Here is a 25,166-nt window from a genome sequence, read left to right on the forward strand (position 1 = left end):
AAATAATTTATGTTGAAATCATCTAATGGTTTCTATATGCATACAATTATAAATACATAGTTTTGGACTAAAAAACTTTTACTTGATTTTTTTATGAATGTAGAGGATTTTTTCCCCTATTGGATGTTTTGTCCAATGTGCATGTATTGATGAAAATCTAAAGTATAAATTGAACCACTTCATCCGTTTATTAGTCAGTTGTTCAGTTTAAGAAAACAGTAATAAACGGTTTAAAAAACACTTTAAAAATAATATCAAGTGTTTATACACAGACATGATAATGTAAGTCCAAATGGCAGAGCAGGGTTCAGTGCTTACATACAGTACAATATATACATTAGCATAGCGCTAATTTTCCCCACCCTTTTCTTGAACATTTCCTAGACAATAAAAAATATAGATGCCAGTATTTTTCCAGGATAGGGTGAGGCCAGTAACCATATATAACTACAATTTTGAATATCTTGAGGCTAACTCATAGTGTAAATCTATAGCTGACACGACAGAGTTACTTGTGTTACTTGTGTGTAACGTGTGCTCATGCGTACTGTAATTCAGAAACAAGCATGAAAAAAAAAAAAATTCCCTTCAGTTTTCCATGCAAGGGGGTGTGTTGAGTGCGCTATTGCTATGACTTTTAAGGAAGTATACGGTGGTCTGTGAGAAGAATTTCAGGCATTGCTCCTTTCTTCAATTGTGAAAATTTCCATGGGTCGCTTGTTAAGGACCTTGATATCATTCAGTAGACCGGTGGGGGTCAAAATGTGGGAAGACCCTAAAAATCAAAACAAACAAAGTAGTGAGAGGCTTTAAAACACAGTGGCATAAACATTAAACTTGATATAGAACGCTTAACATATTTATTAAACCAACCACCACCCAATGTAAGGTTAAATTAACATTAGTACTTTTTTTTAATGGAAGCTCTTTTACCAAAATTATATTTTTGATGCAAAAATATAATTCTTGTCATCTACTTATTTTCATATTAATATAAAAAAAATGTTGTGCAAACTGTTATCAAGGCCAAAAGAGGCCATACCAAATATTAAATTATTATATGTGGAAAAAAAAGGCAATTTACTGGTGTCAGTTTGCCAAATAAACAATACATTTTTTTTGGTTTTAAACAAGTTTTTGAAAGATTAAAAAAATGTCAGTTTTCTTTCTCTGTTTCTTTGTGTATCAGGTGCAATACATTTGTTAAGCACTATAAGTCAACAAAAAATAAATATCACAACTTCATTTCATTTATCTCGGCCCACAACTTACTAAATCATCAGCCAGATAAAAAAAAAAAAAAACAACTGAAATGAGTGGACAGAGGAAATCAGGGGAATGAATAACTACCTATGATGACCTGACAGGATTTGACTGCCTGGGTGACCTCATAGGCGCAGCGCATCTCAGAGTAGCTGATTCCTCCAATGACAAAGATGATGAGGCGCGAGCCCGTTCGACGTTCATCCTGAGTACTGGATTTGTGCTTCTGACGTGCACTGTAAGCAAATGAACAGATTATGGAAATAAAGTACAAATAATAAATGTCTCTTGTGTGCAAGCATCCTGTTAATCTTGTGAGACGCTCAGACCATTGCAGTGTTTGATAATCAACACTAGGGGACGACAATGTGCTGTCATTGTGTTTATACATGACGTACATCATGCAATATTCCAAAATAAATTATGTATATTACTGAAGTTTATTATCTCAATGATATCAACACTGACAATGCCCGAGTATAGAATATGCCCATACACTGTATGTCTTTTTTTCCCCCTCTCTTTCAAACCCACCTGACAGCTCCGGAACCATTCCAAGCTGTTGGGCACTCAGACTGGTGGGGCCATTCCCTTGTGTCAAGTTTGTTCTCCACAGCATCCTGAAAAGAACACGGTTGTAATTTTGTTGTGTCATCTACAAAAGCTAATCAGTGATGACATCTGGAAATCAAACTTTATGATTTTAGCTGGTATGACTGACTGACGCTTGTTCTACAGAACTTGCATACAAACTCAAAAGCACGTGAGAGTCAGCACAGATATGCTGATTATGAATTGGTGTAATTGATCAGGTGCACCTCCTATAAGTCTTTGTGCCATATATAGGCTAAAAACGGTCTTTACAAACATATAAAAGCACAATGACACAAAGTTGTATTTTACACTGCCTATCAGATGACCTGAATCAGGTTAACCTCCACTGCCATAGAACAGTTCATTATTTTCTAACAAATGCCATTCAAAAGCAATATTGTCATAGCACAGTGGCCCAGATTCAGCTGAAGGAGGAGGTCTAAAAATTCAGTTTGTGCTTGTGTTGCAAGTTGGGGTTTTTCATTCATTCGTTTTACATCGTATTACTGTGTGCCCACTACAGTTACAAAGCAACATTTTAAGTCTTCTGACTTTTATGAATTCACTGAGGTGAAACAATCTGACAGGGTTTCTGTAAAGGACAGCACAAATGCAAATCCAGCAAAAGACATCTTCCTGACCTCCATTACATCTTTTATGCCAGGCGTCCACCTGGAAAGGTTGTACATCTCCTCCTGAGAACGATCACGTCTGGAAGGTTTACGAGCAAAGAAACTGGGCTGAAATCAAAAGTATAAAAGTCAGGAGAGACCAGGATTTGGAATAGAACTGAAACCCAGTGGCCAAATCACAGATTTAAAAAGTTCAGTTCAGTTCACTGATGAGTGCTTTCAACATTAAATTAACCAACTGTGATTCTCAACATACAGATGTGATGATAGGGACTCCAAGTTCTTTCCAATTCAGGATAAACTCTCTTTGATCTTCAATCTTCACATGTTGGATGAGTTTGCTTAAGTTCTCATCTGTTGTTCCTGCCAATTCATACAAAACAAACACATCATACAATTTCTATTTTGGCTCGCAAAAATCTTCAGGAAATGCAATTGAGTATAACTGATTGCAATGACGTCACTCCGCTTTATCTCACGGTGAAAAAAATTACACCAAAGAGCTTGGATTCAAGTACTGTTGATGAAGTTGATGAACCAGAATGTGACCAATACTGCAACCGGCCAGCAAGGGGCAATCGGCAAAAGCAGGTACTGTATGCCTTAATGCTAGGTCTCCAGTCACTTTTCTGTAAATGCAGTCAATGGAACAACTACAAAAGGCGGGGGTAGGGGGAGGTGTGCTGAACAAGATAAATGTACCATTGAGGCTGAAGATGTAAAGCAGCACAGCTCTGATCTTGTCATAGATGCTGTATGGATGCAGCAGCACTGGCAGCAGAGTCCGCATGGGATCCTTCACTTTCACCCCATCCACGTCTGAGCCCACAGCAAGGTCCTACACAGTGACAATTGATACAGATTTCATACTACATTTCATACAAATAAGTTGGGGATGCTGCTGTCCATTTTAACAAAATAAAACCACATGCACAGACCGACCTGCTCAGCTTTGCATAGTTTCTCCACATTGTTTGAAAAATGTTTCATGCAATCTTCGGCCAACTGAAGGTGAACAGATTTCTTGATTTAAGAAAAAGAACAAGGCACAATTAATCAAAGCAACGTGCACATACAAAACATCAGACATAATCAAAATACACATAATATAAGATTATTTAAGACCAACTGCACGTGAAATGAGAAATTAGCCGAAAGTTGAGGTTGTTCTGCAGCTCATTATATATTATATAGCATCAATTCAACAGTTTTCATAAGCCCTTACACTAAACAACAGGTTCAACATCACATAGTTGTTAAACATGTTATCATAATTCAAACTGATACTGTTGTGTATTCATGCTTGTTCCAAAGAATTACTAAAATATTATTTAAGAGTCCACTGTTGTCAATAATTCTGTCAATCCTGTAAAAAAAATTGTTACATTATAAGATGACATCCACAACCACTTATAAACTGTCATTCGAGTTTAAAAAGTTGGAAAATGGGAAACGACTGCCATCTCCCAAAGACTGACCCAAGCCAGTCTCAACAATCCAACATACCGAAGTCAGCTGTTTACGAAATGATGGCATCTTTTTCATCATTTGGGCCAAATTGCTGATGGTAATCTGAAAAATAAAACACACTCAAACATTTGCTCAGGAAATACAGAACAATAAAATAATTACATAAATCTGTGTAATTCTTTCTATTACTTAACAATAGTTCATTATTTTGGTTGTAGTTTGCACTGCAGTGTTGGAGAACTGCACTGCAGGTGGTCCGACGCACTGTCAATTGAATTTGGGACAGAATTCATACCCAAATGAACACTAAGTCACTCACACTGTACACTGAACACATGGAGGACATCAAATACAGTAATAAATACACTAAATACAAGGATTAAATCAAACAGTAATAAGAGACTAAAATACCACAATGCTGCTTAGCTATTACTGTCGCTTTCATAAGAGCAGAGCCTTTAATATGCCCAAGGATACTGTAGCAGTCCGGTGATTATGTGTAGTGTCAGAGTTTTGTGATTTCAGACGCTCTGTGAAGCCGTGAACAGGACTAGAGTCCTGACAGTGTGTGGGCCAAGGAAGATGGCTGCATGCAGAGGGGGACAGCCGAGTTTCCTGATGTTGTTTTTTTCATGGTTCTGCTGTTAGTTGCCTCTTTTGTGTTGCAATAAAGAGATTGTTGATCGACCACCTCATAGTCATCCTTACAACACCCAGGTAGACATGACAATATGATCCTTAATACTTAATGATGGCTGCCACAGTTGAGCAATTGAGACAATTGCGGCCAATATTGAGCATATTGTGTATTCCTAAATCACGTGCTGTAACCAACAAGCAAGTTCATGGACCAAAATTTGATTTCTAATTAATTTATGGGCGCACGCTAGCAACTACGATACGCAACACGAAACATCGTAAACCAAGGACCACCTGTATACTGAGAGAACAGATTTTGTCCATCTTTCTGCACCATGGCAAATTACAACCACACTAATGAAGTTATGGTTGAACTAATATCCCTCCTATTTTTGAAACATCTCTTGTGTTGGGTGTCATTATATTTTGGTGGATTATTATAAGTGTCAGGTGAGTTAAAACACAGGCTCAGCACTGCACCTTTCCATCTGGCTGTTTCTTGCTGGCAGATATTTCCTTTACCATCTTAGGGATTTGTCTGGTTTACAAACAAAATGTAGAGTGAGAAGGGTAACAATAGGAGGTGTTTACATGTCATTAGGCCACAAATACCCAGCTACAATGCCCCCCTCAATCTAACACACTTACTCAGACACCTCAGCAATGTGTTTGTGCCTCAGTTTAACCCAGAGGATGTCGTCCTCATTCAGCAGGGCCTGCTTCTCTGAACCGTCTTTAGATTTGTACCTGCCAACAATCAGTGTATGTGTGCATATATTTAGTATGTACGTTTTAAAATGTATATTTAAGAAAAATATCTGTGCATCGTTGCTGAATTAAAACATGATTAGAAGTGTGCATTACTTGTATGTATCATTCTGGATATCAACAAGGTCATAAGCCATGGCCTGGTAAGTTAGCTCGTGCAGAATAGGGCTGACGGGGTCAAACCCTCTTTCAACTATCAACAGCTGGGCCTGAGTCTTTTCCTGGTGGAAAGGGAAATAAGGAGAGGACACCATGATAAAATAACAAGACATTGGCATGTTTTTTGCTTTGTTTTGTCACACTGTGTTGTAGATTGACATGTATTTCCAAAGCTAAGGCTTTGTTTTTATTGTCAACATTCTTAGTGGAGTAGATGTCTCACCTTTTTCTTGGTACTGTCATCCAGTTCATAGTGTCTGGACAGCTTGTTGTCCACCAACTCCGCAAGGGTCTTGGTATTCTCCATATTGGCGTCTCTAGTTGTCAGATTAATATACTTATAAATACACTACAGTGTTATCATTAATATAATAATTGCCATATTGTCCAGGTTTATTTTACGCATTTCCGGGAAACCATAAAGCTACATTAATCAACCAGAAAAGAAGATACAGAACAACTGGACAATCTATTTAAGTCCAAAACGCAATGATCATCCACTGTTTGCTATTAATGCAATTCTTGTAATGGATCTCATTTAATATTGCAGGTGAATGTATTCTAGAACTTTGAAGGCCTGTAAATGCAACCCTACTGAAGCTGGCAAAATTGATGCATTTAATACAAGACAATAAAAGCATATCTAGATTGATGTACATGACTATCAGCTAGTAATTGGTACATCCCCTCCATCCAAATACACCTGACGTGGTAAATCAATATCAGAAGGTTTTTTTTGTCTGATATAAGTATTGGTTTCAGTTTATTAACTTTGCAGGTAAGCGATCCTTAACTCCTGAAGCTCTCTCTTCTCTGAAAACGAATCCTGTTTTTACAGAACAAGCTTTTCCCACCTAAACCCAGCATCGGCTTGAGGCAGAAGTATGTAATCTGAGTAAATACATTGTCACTGGCTTACTTTTTGTATCGGACCCCTGGGTACTCATCCAACGTGGCGCAGAGCGTGACAAGCTGGTCTGCGAGCGTCTCCAGTGTCTTCTTTCTGTCCTGACTGTTGGGACTGTAGATGCTCTGAAAGGCTCCAGGATTATCACATGTGAACACCTGAAAAGCATTCAAAATGGCTGTGTAAATGAGGCTATATGCCAGGCTTTCAGCTGAAACATCTTAATCACTGCAGTGCTTGCATTTTTGGTTAGTCAAATCAAAGTGGTATCTTATCATTTTGCCAGACATTACAAAAAAAATACAGTGGAACCTTGGTTTTCGTTATCTCTTCATTCCAAAGGGTCAATCTAATACTGAAACATACAAAATCTGAACATTTTTTTCCCCAGTGTAAATCCAATTAATCTGTTCCAGACACCCAAAACACTTTATATACAGTAAGCCCTCATTTATCATGGTTAAATGGCTCCAGACCCAACCGTGATAACTGAATTTCCCTAAAGTAGGATTCCTTCTTTAGAAATTGAATATTTTCATAATTAGAGCATATAATACCAGTATACGGCTTTCTAAATACTGTATGTTATTTTTAGCATTATTAGAGCCCTGTAGGCATGAAACACACCGTACTCACTTTTACACTAGTTTTACCCAATATAGTAGTTTATCGCGGCTAACTGGTTCCAGACCCAACCACGATAAGTGAATTTCCGCAAAGTAGGATTCAATATTATTAAAGTGAATATTTTAATTGTTAGAACATAGAAAACCTGTTTGACTTTCTAAAAACGGTGTTTATGATTACTGGAGCCCTGTATACATGAAATAACACCCCTATGGTTACGTTTACAGTCCTATTATTTTTTGTTTACATGGATGGTTGGATGGATGGATGGATGGATGGATGGATGGATGGATCGACATTATGCAACACTAATGCAAGGATACGGGATCACTGCTAAGAGATCTACTAAGAGACAGCCACGGCTCCAATTTATTTGTTTTAAACTTAAGAAAGTGTTTCAAACTGAGTGGGGAAGAAGGACAAAGTAACAAGCCAAAAACGTACCACCTCCACAATGAATTGGAGGAGAGCTTTTTTTTTTTTTCCACTCTGTCATGTCGGACATGCCATGCACTGTAAGGTAATGTAATCTCAGGTAATGTCTCATCAATGTAACATTAATGAAGCCTCGTGACCACAATACTACATATGACTTGTCTTTCAATGAGAGATCGGCGTGCGGTGGCAAATCATACATGTCTGCTGTGTCACGTAGAATTGACAACAAAATGACATGTCTTCTGTTGAGCTTGACACAGACTATGCCAGTCGATCCCAGCGTGTTTGATCACTCCCTTACCACATCAATTGCAGTTCGACTCGTCTTGCATCTTTGTTTACACGATTTGCCTAGCTGTCACTGGCTGTACTTTGCATTGGCGGCAGCCCGGTAGCTAATTAGAGTTATGTAGAAATAGGTTAATTTTGGTTATATATGCTTTTTTTTTTTTTTTTTTTTATACGAATAATAGGCCTTTTTTTCTTTCCTGTGCCGGCTTCTAGTTGTTATACTAACAGGCATGTTTTGTAATAACGACAGATTACAAACATAATTTGACTCATGCAGTGTATTAAGTTATCAACGTGGTGTATTAGTCACAAACAAGTGGGATTCATTGTTTGGGCACCCGAGTTCACTGATGGACACGGCAGCGAACGGACTAGTTTGTGTAACATTCTCATTTGAGTTTGACAACTGAATGACCCTTACAGGACACCGTTATAGTGTAAACTAAGTGTTGCGAGATTTGTTTTTGGGTGTGCTCCTAAATGGCTGAATAAACAAGCCATGCTGGGAGTAGTCCGTCCACATAATCATTAATTCAACATGCCAAAGGGTAATATAAGCTTATGCACAACCAGGGGACATAATTTTAAATAAAGGACAACAAACATCTCATAAAAAAAAAACAAAGACAGAAAAACTTACTTGTGCTTCTTGGGGCATGAAGGATATGTTTATTTCTTTACATATCCGAATGTACTTTGCACAGTACAGCTTTATATTGTTGAACAGGTCATCAGGGCAGTCTGCGGGACAGATTTTTAATTACATGTTGTGTCTGTAGTTACTATTACAGCATATTAAGAGTAGTTACTTACAGTCAGTGAAATAAACATATGCTGATTTGTACTTTGGTTTGGGCTTGAAATCAGCAATAAAGGCCTCCACAGACTGAAAAAAAAGGAAAATACCATACAATGTTCAGCAAGGTGAATATATAGTAATACCGTAAGAGAAGCAATGGTAGACCTTTGTTGTGGGTGTCATGAAGTAGATGGCCTTCATTTCTGGAACAGGTTCTCTGTTTTTGTACAGGTCCTCCACAACTACAGAAAGAGGACGGTTACTCTATCGACTGCAGATGCCCGCACATGAACTTCAATTGATATATATACAGTACATGAATGCTCGTGTATAGGTACAGCAGTTTTACAAGTATAAGAACAATAGTTTGCTTTATTAAATGTTGGCTATCACAATTAATTTCTTCATTATACTAATTTTAATTCCACTTTTTACAGTTGGGGTCAGAAATTTACATTTACTAATCATGGTCATGAACGTCATATTAAGGTTGGCCTTTAATGATTTACATGAAGTATACCTTTTCCAGTGTTGAATCATTACACAAAGTGCATCTTCAATGATTTAAAGAAAACAAGAATTGGGTGTACAAGTTCGAGTTCATTGAATTGGTAGGAACTTTTGTACTTTTTTCTCTTCTTCTTCCTCTTAACGCTACACGTCTTTGTGTTTGTTTATCATAGTGAAATAATAAAAACTCATGCATCATTTTATTCAAACTTCTAGACCCAACTACAGATAACCTACTTGTTATTTTCTCTGACATCAGATCGGACATTTTGCAGCACGCTGACAGGAGTCTTGTGGTGAACGTGTCCAGAATCAATACCTGCACAGAAAAGGTTTCAGTTTAGTAAGTTTGATGAAATGTGATATTATGATATACATTCGTCCCTCGCCACTTTGCGGGATTCAAATTTTGTGGCTTCACTCTATCACGATTTTTCAAAAATATATTAATTAATAAATCATGCTGATTTGTGATTGAATCCGAACTATTAGTAAAAAAATGTGCATATTTAAGCAATTTTTATGTACTTTTTTGCATAAATTAAGCATTTTCTCGCATAAAATGGCAAAATGAACTAAAATACAGATATATAGCATTCAAAAGACACATAAAGAAGACGAAATATATTTGCTGGTCACTAGTTGTAACTAGTAATGTTAGTGTAACATTTGGTGAGGCACACCGATGTACCAGACTTGATCGCTGGAACAACACTTTTATTGCAGGTTTGAATTATATCAGGGGCAATAATAATATAATAATATTAATAATAATCATGATAACAACAACAACAACACAGACTACTATTGTGGCCGTAATGCAGCTACAACTCAAATTCTGAACCCCCGACGTCACTTCCTGTCCACATGTCCGGACCACATTTACTGCAACACATACAAGCATGAGTCTTATTTACGTCATAAATGCTTATTTACTCTTATTTTGTCTACTATATTGGGTATTACAAGCGTAAAGGTGACTATAGGGGTGTTATTTCAGGTCTAAAGGACTAATAATGTTAAAAACCATATTTAGGTCATAAATAGGTTTTCTATGCTCTAACTACGAAAATATTTGATTTATTAATAAGGAATCCTACTTTGTGGAAATTCGCTTATCACGGTCAGGTCTGGAACCAATTAATCGCCATAAACGAGGGATTACTGTACTTTCAGTTAGAGGTAGAGGTGTCACGAGACACTCAGTTCACGGGACGAGACAATAAACGAGATTGGACCTACGAGAACGAGATGAGACAAAGTTTTAACATTACTTTTAAGAAATGTACAATGAAAAAATATAAAAAAGATATGTCAATATATTGCAATTTACTCATTTAATTTCTACTATGTTCCAATTTACTGCACTCTGTGTGTATGCTTTGGGCCCCGCCTCCACCCATGGAGACAAAGGACTGTATGACTGACAAAAGGGCTCACTCCGTTAATGCCGTTGTTTTATGGAACAAACACACCATGTTTGTGAAACCAATGCACAGAGTGAATCCTCTTCCTGCCTGTTTGGAGGCGGGAGATGAGTAAAACAGACACGCATGCACATACCAATACATTAAGCCCGGCAAAATTACTGAGTTCATTTTCATTCATTGTGTGATTAATTTATGCCCTGCCTTTGTGCCCATGAGACATTTTTTTTTCCAAACAAAAAATCTTGTCATGTTTTAATCCCACGAGATCTTGTAACACCCCTAGTTACAGGCACCATGTACTCAGAAATTACACATTACATTTAGGATTAAATTCAACACTTGATAGAGAACCATCACAAAACACTTTACAGTATATGTTGTTTGACAATCATTTACATTATCTTTGAGCTCCTTTGAATTGTTTCACTTCATTTTTTGTTTCTTTGAATTGGAATGTGCCATATTGCACTGTGTGGCTGCTCCAATTAAACAACAGTCTGTAAAGCATAACAAAGTAGTGCTTTGTTATCTGTTTACTTATGTACTGACAACACAAGAATTCAGTGCAAGTTAATGGTGGTTTAGCACGGACACAAGAATTCAGTGCAAGTTAATGGTGGTTTAGCACGGACGCCACAATGATTGAAAGATGGAGGGGGCCTTAGTCCCTTGGGGAGTCTCTTAGAGTGTGTGCGGCCAATTTTTTATTGCATAGGCTTCATCAATTTATTAATTATTTGACTTATTATCTGGCTTACTATTTTCCTTTCCTGCCTTCTGTGGAAGACTCCGTCTTTCCTGTCCAACGTTATCAGGATATCTTCTTTTTATTGAAAATATCGAATGAGTTATCTAAACTCATAGCCAACTACAACATCAGATTTTGTTCCCTTGGTAAACGTAGGCAATCATATTACATTAACAATTACTTACTTCAGTTATGTGTTCAAAAGAGTAACACATTAGCACCACAAAAATGCCTCCTCAAAAAAAAATCTGACCTCACAAATTGCTTGGCGTTATTTTCTCTGCGTATCAGTGTTCAATGTTTGTATTAATCACCTGTTCATTCTTGTGTAATGGTAATAGTAATGATTTAATTTATTTGAACATGCATACAAGTTACACTGGAATATATCACATATTACAATTCACAATTCCACATGTCCAAAAGGAATAGTTTAACTAGACAAGAGGTATTTTGCTTTTCCTCGTGTCTGTCTACTGTCTGGTTCATTGAGTACCCACACATTACAAGAAGGTCCAAATGGCCTCTCCTCCGATGTTTTTGATCAAATAATAACTTGTATTATTACTTATAACTGGTTGGTGTTAGTGCATGCCTGAACTAATTTCTTATACAGAAAAAAGTACAGATATGTTTTTTTGGGGAACTTAGGAAGTTTGGGTGCTCAAGCCACCCTAAAATAGACGACATCCATGAGGCTTACCTTCCATACTTCAGATTTTCTGCAGTCTTCAATAATTGTTTCTTTAATTCCTATAAAGATGAATGTAAGGTCAGGAATCAAGGCAGGGACAGTTCTGTCAGAAATAGATTTGCTGTTGTGATTTAAGTTTTCCCAGTCGTGTGCAACTGCACATCATCACACACAGCACCGTTGTTCGTTGCTTTAATTACAAAAGAGTATATTGCAATGCTGTGCAGTTCATCAACTATTGCAAACTGCAAATGTGACCATATTATTAGACCAAAAAATTGCAATTAATTTATCTGTGTAAAAACAATTTCAATACAGTCAGTTTTCGTGTTGTATATCCTTAGATTATTAGAGTGCACTTAATATTGTAGTCAATGAGTGTGCTGTGTCATGTATATCTTTTCGTATATCTCGACGCGCTCTTAGTATTACTTGATAGAACAGCACTTTTAAAAGTGCCTGGGTAAAATGACTGATAATTTGTTTACCCCGTAGCCATTTGAAATGAGGTGTGGCTTCAAACTAAGTAATTGTTGACCCAGTTCGGACTGACAGTTGTTCCAGTCGAAAGCAGGAAATACGAGATGTTCTCTGCCAAGTTACAACACAGAAATTGTCAAGAGTGAGCGTCATGTCTCATCGTTTCACTTTTTATAAACTGAGTTCATTTCGCACCACGGTGGAGGCTGACGCGAACTGTCATTCTTCAAAGCCACAAAGGAAGCAATTGGTATTTTGAAACTTTGCTTGAATCTCAACGATACGAATGCACTGTGTTGTACTTAATTAGAATGAAGAGAGATAGACAAGGACACCAAACTTACTTTTCCAAACTATTCTTTTTAGTCCGTTCTCTGGACCGGTTGCCATCTTGATTCTTTTTCCGTTTCACCTCTTCCTGCCTGGCCTGTTCTGTGCTCTGAGTGGCACATGAAGCCAAACATTACGACTTCCGGTCATGCTTCCGGTTGCAGGGGAATGAACGCAAAATAGTACGTTATGTTCGTACTTATCAACCCTCCTATTTTCACTGGTAAGCGTCCATATTTTTCCCTTTTCGGCCCTGTTTTAATAGTTTCCCGTTTTTTTCCCCGTATTTCAACTTTCGTTTTTTTAAAAATCTTCTCCGGTTCTGCCGGAGCAGCACAGCTTCCGCTGCACTTGATAACACTCAGCCCATATGAGTCGGCCAACATCGGCGTAATACATCCTGTTGCCAGTAAAGGCTGCCCTTCAAAATAAATCCAACAAGCTGGTTAATAAAAAACAACAACACGGGTGTATCATAGTAAAACCACAAATTTGCTGATCAGAAGTATTAAATATTAAGTATACTTTATTGGCAAAATAGCCTGCCAATGAAACAAGAACAACTGACTTCCCAAAATTGATTTTTTGTTTGTTTCTAGTTTACTTGTTTGTTTTGGCAAGTCAATTAAATTTTCTTTTTCTATCCATCCATCCATCCATTTTCCTCAACTTATCCGGGTCCGGGTCGCGGGAGCAGCAGTCCCAGTAGGGAAGCCCAGACTTCCTCCAGCTCCACCGGGAGGACACCAAGGCGTTCCCAGGCCAGCTGTGAGACATAATCCCTCCAGCATGTCCTAGGTCTGCCCCGGGGCCTTCTCCCGGCTGGGCATGCCGGGAACACCTCACCAGGGAGGTGTCCGGGAGGCATCCGGACTAGATGCCCGAGCCACCTCAACTGGCTCCTCTCGATGTGAAGGAGCAGCGGCTCTACTCTCTACTGCAATCTACCAGGTTGGTGACCCCTGTCGTAGAGCTTGTTCTGTTGCCAGATTATTTAGCTTAATTTAAGCAATATATCTTAGATTTTAGAAAGGTCATGATCTTCATGTAGTACAGCGCTCCAACCTACGCATCAAGGAACGCCACAGCCTGGAGACTTCAGCAGAGAACTCAAGAGAATAATGCCACTTGCCTCAAAGTCAGTTGGGATAGGCTCCAGCTCACTTGTGGCGATGAACAGGATAAGCGGACGAAAATGAGTGAATGATGATGACATATCAATATTATCAGAAGTAAAAAAAACAAAACAACAACCCACCAACCTAAGAGCACACTGCTCCAACTCATGATGCAGGTTACAGTTTGAAGGCCAATAAATGGGTTACAATACACGAAGAACTCCGTTTGGTCATACAGCCTGTATGTACTGTATATACAACCAAATAAACCTAATTTATACAGCCATCCAGAAATAACCAACTCTGTAAATACACTGTATGTCTTCAGTGTCAATTTCGGTTCTCCAAGTGGTTTGCTAGACTATTTCTGCAGATTAGGTAGCGATTCCCATTCCCATACACGCAAAGTCTGCCTTCCAGAAAATGTACACTGTATTGTAAGTTACATTAAACTTGCCAGGGAAAGTCCAGCTTCTTTGTCACATGCCATTGATCCATCCAAAACCTGCCCTTTCTCGCTTTCTCTGCTTCGATATGATTGGCTATCCATGTCAAAAGGGCGGGACAAGGTATAGTTATTACAACCAATGTAGATAGGAGATACCTTTAAGAAAGGGTAAAACAGTCCAGACTGACACAGAGTTTAAAATCTAATCATATCTGAGAAAAGGTGGTACCAGAATGGCTGCATCAAAGGGATTGGTGATTTTTGTTTTGCTGTATATTTGCACACAGGTAAGCCATTTTATAATGTTAGTTGATTTCAAAGTGGAATTGCAAAATGTGGACAAAATGGGAACACAAACTAAATATTGAGTTAAGAATTTTGAAATTAGTAATTAATAATGTACTGTCTTTTTGCCAAATTTACAGGCTGGAGCTATCACAGGTACTATGTGGTTATACATGTATTTCAGTGTAACTTATTGTAGTCGGTAACAGACAAAATCTTTATCTTACAATAACAAGTATTCCTTAATGCTGAAAACTTGTTACACCTCCTCTGTCAATGCTCACAGCATCCGTGTTCTCAACAACATCCAGAAGTGTGACTCTGAAATGGAGCAGGTATCCTGGAGCCAGCTCATACCTGGTCACAGTGCACGAAAAATCCTCGTCAAACGTGATTGCTTTTGCACAGTTTGGTGCAAACACGGTGATGGGCACTGTCACCTCTCTGTCTCCAAACACTGTGTATGACTTCACGGTTGAAGCTTTGGATAGTAGCCAACAAAGTCTGGATGTTATAGTTGTTGAGTCATCAACAGGTGAGGGTTAAGTTAATGTATCTGTCCTTTTCCAAGATTAATCCTTTTGGTTTTGCTCTAATACCTCTACTGTCCTCATTAGAATTTTATGTTACTGTTACATGTAATGAAGAACCTCTCTACTGATTAAAATGGATTTACTGTATATGACGTCTCATCTGTACTATTTCAGCACCTCCGCTAATGGATCCCATCCAGAAAGTCAAGCCAAAGGACAGTGAGACCTTAATAGTTGAATTTAACTTGGTTACTGGAGCAACACATTACATCTTACGGATCCAAAGTTCTGGTGGGTTTTATAGAGAAGACACAGTTTATTCCTCCCCTGCTGAGATCAGTTCCCTCACACCGTACACTGAGTACACGCTGAGCATCATGGCGGTGAATAGCGGAGGCCGCAACCAGCCGTCTCCTTCTGTGACTGGAAAGACAGGTACAGTTGGTTCTAACATGTGTGATTTTCCCACTTTCATGTCTGTGAACAAATCCTGTAACATAGTCACACATTTGCGTCCCATCACACCACATTCCCAGTGGAAGACATTTGATCTTCTTTATTGTCTTGTAGTGGATGCTATTTTATACAATGATACACTAAACTGATACATCACCAGTGTTTGGTTTTCATTATATAAGAAATCCAGCCTTTAGAGCTTGTCCTGTCTTGGTTGTAACTTTACCTGGGCCCTCTATGTGAAACACAAAGAGTTGACCTAAGCATATACAGTATCCATCACCTCCACCCTCACCCAGGGGGGACTCATCTGATCTACAGTGTTCACCCAGAAATACTATCTAGCATTTTTATTACCGGTATCTCTTTTTTGTTACAGTATCATGTTGTTATGTTTATCTATTTTTCTCATGTATCTGAGTCAAATACACATAGTGTTAAAAGAGATTTAGAAATCATTTTAAATATCAAATATTACAAGTACGTATGTCATTACTGTATACAAATTTTGTATTTCTACATATTGGAGATACAATATAGTTTTTCCATTGAAACTTTTTTGTAATGAAGTCTTAACTTCAATTGGAATTGGTGTTACTTTACCTAACTGCTATGATGTTTATCAACATTGCTTTTATTTGAGGGTCTCGTTGGACCTGACTAGATTCGAAACAAGTTCTGTCATCATATATTTCCAAATCGGAATAATGCTGTACTGTATGTACAACAACTACCGACAATTGTAACTGAATGGCTAAGGCCCTAAATGAAGCTACTGCACTGGGCACTATTTGTATTCTTGAAACAAATCACCTCATACTCCTCTTCTCCACAGTTTTGGCGCCTCTTGAGCTCTATGCGTCATCTCCCACTAACGACAGCATTGTTGTATCCTGGGACCCCATTGACAATGCTGTCCGGTACACCTTATCCATGTACGAGGTTGGCTCCAACAACACCATAGAACAGAACACCACCAGCACCAATTTGACCATCTCTGGACTGGAAGCTGGCACACTCTACATAATCATGGGCTACGGCTGGGATCCTGAACAGAGAAAGGGAGAGGGAAGTGTTTACATCAACCAGACCACACGTAAGGATGCACATACAGTATCTGTTTGTTTAAAGCAGGGGTGTCCAAACTTTTTCCACTGAGGGCCACATACTGAAAAATGAAATGATGCAAGGGTCCGTTTGATATTTTGTAAACCAACACATGTAGATGTGCTATGAAGTTAGATATATTTCAATAAAAAACTGCATATTAGCTTGGTGATATAGGTGAAAAAGTGTAGTACCAGTATGAATTTCGGCTTATGCCCCCTCCCCCCCCAATTTCTGCAGTTGTTTTTTTCTAAATTTTACAAATACTTCAACTTTATTCTGAAATAGTCTTTGTAAATTTTCTTATTGTAACATTATGACTTTATTCCCATAATATTATAACTTTTTCCCCCTGAAATTACAACTTTTTTTTGTTTTGTTTGTTTCCCATACTATTTTTATTTAACCAAATTACATATTTTTCTTTAATATTTCAGCTCTGTTCTACTAAAATGACATTATTTTCCTCAGAATATTATATATTATTGTTGTAAAATTGGAACTTCTTTCTGGTTAGAATACAACTTTTTTTCTCTGATATTTTGACTTTATTCTCGTAAAATTACAGCTGTTTTTTTTTCCTTTCTGCTGATGTTTTTTTTTATTGTACTGATACATAATTTTACTGATGTATGTTTTACTGATACATAATTCATGCTAGTCAAATCCAAACTTTGGTTATACCACACAGGTATGTTAATACTGAGAGTTACTATATCTTTATTTATTATTGGTATTATATGAATTGACAGGGCCTCCAATGCCAGTTTCCATTCAAGTCTCTGTGGTGAGGAGTGATGACCTGGCTGCACTGTCTGTCTCCTGGGAATTCAATCAGAAGGTTTATGGGCACATTGAGTACCATGTGATGAGTGATGAGAACCGTACTTGTAACACCACCTCAAGCTCCTGCAGCCTGTCATCAGTGGGCTGTGGAGAAATGCACACTATCCAGGTTACTGCTTCCAATGAGGCCAGGCCCGGCTATCCATCTAGCCCCTTTGTCTTCATCACCTGTGAGTATGAAAACTTCAATTCTTACCAGATTTGATTTCAACCAATGTTTGTTTAACATGACATGAAGACACGTGTTGCATTTTGCATGTGTGGCTGCAACGCTATCTATGATATGTTGTGATAGAGTCCTTGTCTTTGGAACGACATCTTCTCTGAGCAGTAATGCAATATTTTTGAGGGAACCACATCTGTGTAAGACTCATAAATTAGTCTGCCTGGTCTGGTGCCCCAACTCAACAAGAATGAGATATGGTTCATTCATAAAATGAAAAAACCTTTTCAGTGTTGAAACCTGAAATTTTTTATTGTTTGTCACTGTCAGTTCCCTGCCCACCTGAATCTTTAGCGATGGTGGAGTCTGTGGAAGCAAACTGCACTATGTCTTGGGATATGGCACCTTATGCTGACAGCTACATGGCCTACATAAAGAGAGGTGATGGTAGTGAGGAGACATGCAACACCACCGGCAACAACTGCACCTTCCACTGCCAATGTGGCTACACACACCTGATGTCGGTGTTCGCCTTCAACGACGCGGGCCCCAGTCCTCCAGGACCACTAATCAACTACACCACATGCAAGTCAAAGCACAGGCGTCAGAAGTCCAGTGTCTTTATCTGTAATCTTTGTGTTTTAACCTGTTTGACCCGCTGTGTTCGCCAGTGCCCTGTTGTCCAGAGGACGTGTCCGTCTCCCTGGTGAGCACAGAAACTCTGGAGATCACATGGATGGCATCAATGGGGGCAGATCTGTACGAGACTCGGGCAGCAGATAATTCAGAGGTCATCCTGTGCAACGACACAGCACCGGTGTGCGCCCTCTCTGACCTCAGCTGTGATAGTCCCTACAGTGTGGTTGTGACACCCTGCAATGATATCAGCGGTTGTAATCGTGCATGCCAAGCTCACACTAAAGACACAGGTAGAACATTCACACATTATATTAAATCTTATCAGTGAATTAGTGTTTTTAATAGTTGTTATAAGAGTTTTTGTGAATTTATGCCATTTAAAAAATACATTTGATTTGATTTTTTTATTATTTTTATTTTTAAAAAAGAATGTATGCCATTTTGATGATGTGATCACAAAACTGTAATTACCAACTTCCTCAGTTGGAACAAAAACCTAATTTTCCTTATTTAAATGCAAAAGATTTGACTGTTTTCATTTCTCTATTCTGTCTTCCTGGTCAGCTCCTTGCATGCCGATGAATATGCAGCTTCATCAGAAAAACTCTTCCTGTATCACTGTAAGCTGGACGGCAGACAACCGTGCTGCCAATTACAGTGTAAGCGCAGTCGGAGTAGAGGGCATACACACCTGCATGTCCAGTGGAAGTAGCTGTGACATCACAGGTCTTCCTTGTGGATCCATTTATGAGGTGACCGCCATAGCAAAAAGCGCTGCAGGACAGAGTTTACCCAGCTACTCTGAAACATTAGAAACAGGTGAGCAATAAAGACTTGATTTGAATAGCCAACCTAAAGTATGTATTATTAAGGTGTAAAACGGAGCCTAAACTCACGTTTTGCATTGGTTGCAAATCCCAAAAGTAGTATTGCATGTATGAATATCAAAATATATACTATAAATATGTAATACGTATTCTGCTTAATTTTCAATTAAATAGATATTTTTTTTTTATTCTATTTAAAAAGCTGGTATAATAATAATTATAAAATACTTACAGGCAAACACTTTTTAAGGTTCAACAAGAGACAGGTGTGGCACATTTTGTGTCCAAATTAAACATTGTTTGTCTTAGCAGTACAAAGCGTTGTCGCCACCTATAGGAGTATTAATAGATGACACAGCATAAAAAAATCCCCTTCACCATAAGGGGGCAAGATTAAGAGCCACCACCCACCAGTTGCGACTCACTGCTCTAAAGTGTTATGAATTGTGATAGATAACCAGAAGACATTTGACATTGTTCAAACCATGCACACACATGCACATACAAATTGTTTTCTTCTCTTTTCCCAGAACCCTGTTGTCCAGTCAATCTCACTGTGGACCAGGCCACTCAAGCGATGACGAACCTCTCATGGTCTCACGCTAGAGATGCTTACTCATTCATGGCCTCTTTGACATCTCCGCGTGGTGACGCCAGATGCCACACCCAGGACTCCCACTGCCTCATGGGATGCATCACCTGTGGCACAAACTACACAGTCACCATGGAGGTTTATAGCCACAGTGGACGCAGTGCCAACTGCACCTATGAGGGCTTCTCATCCAGTGAGTAATTCATAACAAATCATTTCAATAAATCATCTCGCTCATGTTCAGCAATGTGAAGTGAGTAGGTTTATGCAACAGCAACCGCAACCGCAACAAACGTCTGTTGCCATCTGATGCTGTTTAAAGTACCTGTTGTAGTTCTGAAATTAGAATACATTAAAAAAAAGAATTTAACAGCTCGTATATATACTTTTCTTCTTTTTAAATGATGTATGTACGGCACCCCTAAGGGGGCATGATGGTAAAAAAAAAGATGAGAACAATCTGAGAAACTATTGGACATCCTGAGAAACTGTTGAGCGATCCCAAGTTTTTCCAAACTTATGTTTACATCTGGTATTTAGATGAGCAGCAGTCATGGATGAGGACCTTCTGGCTTTACAAACTTAGGCTTTAAAAACTTTCTCAGGATCTTACAAAAGTTTGTCAGGAACTCACAAACTCGCAAAAGTTTCTCAGGATCTCGCAATAGTTTTTACCATGCCACCTTAAGGGCTCCGTATATATGTAACGGGTCCCCTTGCACACAAAAAATACATTATTGAAAACTATTGCAGGTCTCTGAGAATACACACACTGGTCACAGCCTGTGTTCCTCTCTTGCAGGTGCATGTTGTCCATCAGGTGTCAGGCTGTACAAGATGGCTGGAAACTCGCTGCGGCTGCATTGGCGCACCACTGGCAGCAGCCACTATTACATAGCTGAGATGCTAGGCAGCAATAACTACACTTGCACATCTGCAGGGGAGAGCAGCTGCGAAGTTGCAAACGTCCAATGTGGGGAAATGTATCACGTAGTGGTATCCCCACTGACAGCGGACGGAAGTAAAGTCTCATTCTGTCCTCAGAGGCTTTACTCAGGTATGGCGGCATATTGCTGACTTTGTAAACTCCTGCTTTAAATGATGTCAGGGATCTGTGGCTTTTGACTGATGCTTTATTTGTGCTCTTTCAGTCACATGCTCAGGAAGTGATGTTGGCACAGGTGAGTGCCTTTCAATACATTTTTTACATTTATGCCATAATCAGATTATGTAGTGTTATTTTTATTAAGAATAATTATAATATAATATTTTGCTTTTTGCTTTTTTTTAATTAAAAAAAATTATATTGCTTTTTTATATTGCTTTTAGCTTATTAAAAATGATCATTTTAATTATTATTGCTTTTTTGCAGTGCTTTATAGAGGCAAGAGAAGTGTGGATGAGCAGATGGTAAGTTAGCATACATCGCTCATTGCTATGTGAATGGAAATGTATGTGAGTCACATTTTTTTACTCAAAAGTCACAAGTTTGCCACTTCAACACTTCCTTTGATGTAAGATGCTTAGGTTACAATACATATACTTACCCATACAGGTACGGATAAATTGTAAATCATGTAACATTTACTTTACATACAACTTAAATCACCAGAATTCATTATATTAAAAATGTTCACCATCAGAAGTATGAGACTGCAATTTAAAATGCTTTGCTGACATTACAAACGCTTGAATTTCTAACCTAAACTGAAAAAATGATTGTGTTCACAGCCCGCTGTCATATAATGCAGCAAGTTCAATGTTCATCATCATCGCCGTCCACCAGCAACATCCATCCTCCTCCTCTGAATGCAAATGAGATCAGCGAGTTGTAAACTTGTCATTTGTCCATGAAATGTAGTGTTGCAAACATCCCTAATTATCCTCACATACAGTAAAATGACCAACCACTCAGCAATCAGACCCAGTCAATCATTTTAATATGATGAAGTAAAGATGGGTATATTTGCCATGCAACTGTTTTTCTTTGCCAAGAAGATACAGCCAGGTCCAGATGTGTTGGAAGATAGCAGAGTTTTTATCATTTTGCTGTTCTACACCTATGGGTTGAAATTAAAACAGCCAATGTCATTGAAGTATAGACTTTCAGCTTTAATTTAAGAGGGTTCACAAACTGCATTTACGTTTAAGAGTTACAGTGCTGTACAGTACATACAGTTTAAACAGAAAACCTCCATCGCTGGGCCTCAGCAGTATTTGGACAAAGTGGCATTATTGTAATACAATCATTATTTTTCACATTGAATGCAAATCATTGGCACCATGGAGTTCAGCAAATGAAGTGAATGGCACCAAAGAGGTGACAGTGAAGGCCCTGGCAAAGCATCTCCAGCTACTGTCATGGCAGAAAATACTGGCATGCCAAAGATGCCAATGTTTTTGGCCAAAGATACCAATGTTTTCAGCCATGCCTGTGTGGAATACATCCATCGCCACATCACGCTTCAAATTTGTCAACTTTACTCTTATTACATTTTTTTTCAAAATATATTAATAAATCATTGCGGAACGCTGAACGCTGTTACAGACCTAGCCTGGCTCTTTATGAAGAATTGCATTGTGGGATTTTGAGTGTCTCGCTCTCTCTCTCTCTCTCTCTGCCCTCTCTCATCTGTCTGCACCGCCCATTGTTTTCTGCGTCCTGATTGGCTGTAGACCATTGTCAATCACTTTCCTTCGTGCCGCCCTGCAGTGTCTCCTGTGTCATCGCAAGCTTGCTCGCTTGTAAATGAATCTTTGGCTCGAAGGAGGAGGACTGCAACAGGAGGAGTGCTGCAGTAATATGTTTTAACAAGGATACAAAAATGCTACGGTACAGCCAAACGGCGTCAGGACAAAAAGGCACGGTCATAGGAGTGAAATACGCGTGAGTGGCTTAAAGGTATAGTTTATATAAATGTATTACAATTATAATAATTGTAATAAATTTATAATAATAATAAATAATAATAATTTCACTTATTGCGGGTTATTTTGGGATTTTGCGATAAACTAGGTGTCGGTAATATTAGCCACCGCCAGAAGTCCCGGGAGTAAAAAAGGAAACAACAACAAGGAATTCGCTCAATGCTCACATGTGTGAGTCTATATTATGTCCATATTATGTCGTATATAAGCTCTAAGTACAGAAATACCTCATTTAAAAATGAGGAATCGTACTTCATACTTATAAAGGTAGGGTCTGTAACCAATTAATCGCAATAAACAAGGTTTGACTGTGCATCCAAATCTGCCTAAATAATACAGCCCAAGCTAAAAACAGTGGCATCTTTGGCCAAAAACATTGACATCTTTGGCGTGGCAATATTTTTGGCTATGATTATTTACCATTGTGGTGATGTGTAGCGGAAAAATGATGAAAACTCACTCACTGTCTTTCTAAAATCGCATAATAAAATCACATAATATCAAATGAGTACCGGTATATAATGATACACAATTGTAGCTATCTAGTGATTTTAGACATTTCAAATAATAATTAAATTGACTCATCAAAAGAACTTTCATAGGAACCGCCCTAGGTAGGATGCCTCCTGAGTTTGAACATAAACACTATTGTGGGTCTTTGTCATCAAACTCACTGTGCTGCATGTTCCTTTTTCTTAGGATGAAAGCCATGAAATGTGTCACTTGGGTTGAACCCAATGCATATTTCCGTCAATAAAAAAAAAAATCACATTTTGAATATTTGTTTATTGCACATTGACACAAACTTTCACGATCAAAAGTATGAAATAAAATCCATCCATTTCCTATGTCGCTTATCCTCACTAATGTCGCAGGAGTATGCTGGAGCCTATCCCAGCTAACTTCAGCGGGGTACACCCTGGGCTGGTCGCCAGCCCATCTAGGGCACATATAGACAAACAACCATTCACACCTATAGACAATTTAGAGTCGCCAATTAACCTAACAGGAGAGGACGTGCAAACTTCACACAGAGATGCCCAAACGGAGATTCAAACCCAGATCTTCACGGTCTCCTGACTGTGTGGCCAACATGCTAACCACTAGGCCACCGTGTATCCCATAAAATAAAATAAATTACCACATTTCTGTATGTCAGCATGTCACCAATCTAATGTTTGCAAAAACATTTTACAGCCTGTGTAATGTGTTAATGTAAGGGTGACATCATTATTATTGCTCATCTGACAATAAAATACATAGAAATGTGGTACACTTAGGCACTACAGTACTCCTCCTCACCATGAAAGGACAGCGGCATGCATGAGCTGAAAGGTGCTTGCTGCTGCTGTCTTTCCATAGAGAGGAAAAGACAGCTTTTTTTTTGACAGCAGCACAAGCACCAGTACCAGCTAGATTTAGAAACAAGCCAAATGCATGAAAGATATTTGGAAGATTATATATTCAACAGAGGGTGACGAGACCTTTACAACAGGAGGTGTGAGCCCTTTATTCTTGATGTAATAAAAGATCCCCAACCTACATAGATCCAGGTTAGGCAATTGTCAAACAGGAAATGAACTTTGTCTTCCAAATCCATTACCTAGAAACTTATCGACGTATCTGTAAGTCAGACCCAACAAGGTAACTTGTGTTTTATAAAAGACCTGTTCATGTGATTAAGACAAAGTCCCAATTCCCATGTTTAGTTACATGACTTTTCTTTCAGTCGCACTTGTTTCCATTGCTTGAGTGGCTCCTCCCAGCCTTTTATACTTTTGGTTCAAGTTATTTCCTGTGTTGTCATGTATTGTATTGCACATAGTGGGTCAGGTGCTTCTTCCTTGTACTTTATAAACATCAACTGCTTATACTGTTTCTTGAAATTGCTCATTTCAGTGCATTGTTTGAGTTCCTTTCACAATCGTTCCACAACTTGATTCCACATACAGAAGTGCTGGTTTTTAGTGTTTTCCGTGCATATAAGTGTTTTAGGTTTAATTTTAAAACATCATATTTCTCCTCTCTTGTTGAGAATAATTGTTTTACGTTTCTGGGTAACAGGTTATTGGCTTTTTTGCCAATAACCTTGTCATGATCTGTGGTGCTGCTCTGCTGCCCCCTGGTTGTGTTTTGGTTGCAGTGCAAGACCGGCTGGCCTGGGAGGAGCCGTGAGAGCACACCTGCGACTAATTCCTGTCTGCAGCACACACATGTTCTTCGTTGCCAAATGTGTCTCGTGCTACCTGCTAGGTCCATGTTCCTGTCGGCTTCTCGAACTCTCTGTATTTGCCATACCTTCTGGTCATCTCGTGTTCCTGCTTGGGTACCTCCAGCAGTGTTTTTTGTTTATACCCTGTGAGTACTTTTTGCCTGCTTGGTAGTTCCAGCAGTGTAGTTTTTTGTTGTATCGTATCTCAGTATCCTGCTATCTGTGCTAGCAGC

General features: G+C 38.6%; 2 protein-coding genes across 2 annotated transcripts; one reads left to right on the forward strand and one right to left on the reverse strand.

Moving 5' to 3' along the window:
* Positions 1-148: 148 nt before the first annotated feature.
* Positions 149-13,024, reverse strand: stxbp3 (syntaxin binding protein 3). The gene is made up of 19 exons (XM_054790598.1): positions 12,794-13,024; positions 11,979-12,028; positions 9,335-9,416; positions 8,753-8,829; positions 8,602-8,674; positions 8,429-8,529; positions 6,445-6,590; positions 5,749-5,842; positions 5,463-5,587; positions 5,247-5,345; positions 5,079-5,136; positions 3,996-4,061; positions 3,432-3,512; positions 3,192-3,327; positions 2,746-2,852; positions 2,499-2,597; positions 1,798-1,883; positions 1,351-1,499; positions 149-775 (listed from the first exon to the last, which is right to left on the reverse strand). Exons 1-19 carry the CDS (start codon positions 12,837-12,839, stop codon positions 672-674), a joined length of 1,779 nt encoding a protein of 592 aa, XP_054646573.1. The 5' UTR covers positions 12,840-13,024; the 3' UTR covers positions 149-671.
* Positions 12,799-22,111, forward strand: LOC129189182 (fibronectin type III domain-containing protein 7-like). Its single transcript, XM_054790597.1, has 15 exons — positions 12,799-13,002; positions 13,477-13,730; positions 14,771-14,786; positions 14,917-15,165; positions 15,338-15,598; positions 16,455-16,715; positions 17,479-17,742; positions 18,066-18,320; positions 18,407-18,664; positions 18,939-19,193; positions 19,732-19,986; positions 20,596-20,850; positions 20,945-20,974; positions 21,166-21,203; positions 21,525-22,111. Exons 2-15 carry the CDS (start codon positions 13,608-13,610, stop codon positions 21,537-21,539), a joined length of 2,535 nt encoding a protein of 844 aa, XP_054646572.1. The 5' UTR covers positions 12,799-13,002; positions 13,477-13,607; the 3' UTR covers positions 21,540-22,111.
* The last annotated feature ends 3,055 nt before the right edge of the window (positions 22,112-25,166 follow it).

Source organism: Dunckerocampus dactyliophorus, chromosome 10 (genome assembly GCF_027744805.1).
Source record: "Dunckerocampus dactyliophorus isolate RoL2022-P2 chromosome 10, RoL_Ddac_1.1, whole genome shotgun sequence".
Lineage (NCBI taxonomy): Eukaryota > Metazoa > Chordata > Actinopteri > Syngnathiformes > Syngnathidae > Dunckerocampus > Dunckerocampus dactyliophorus.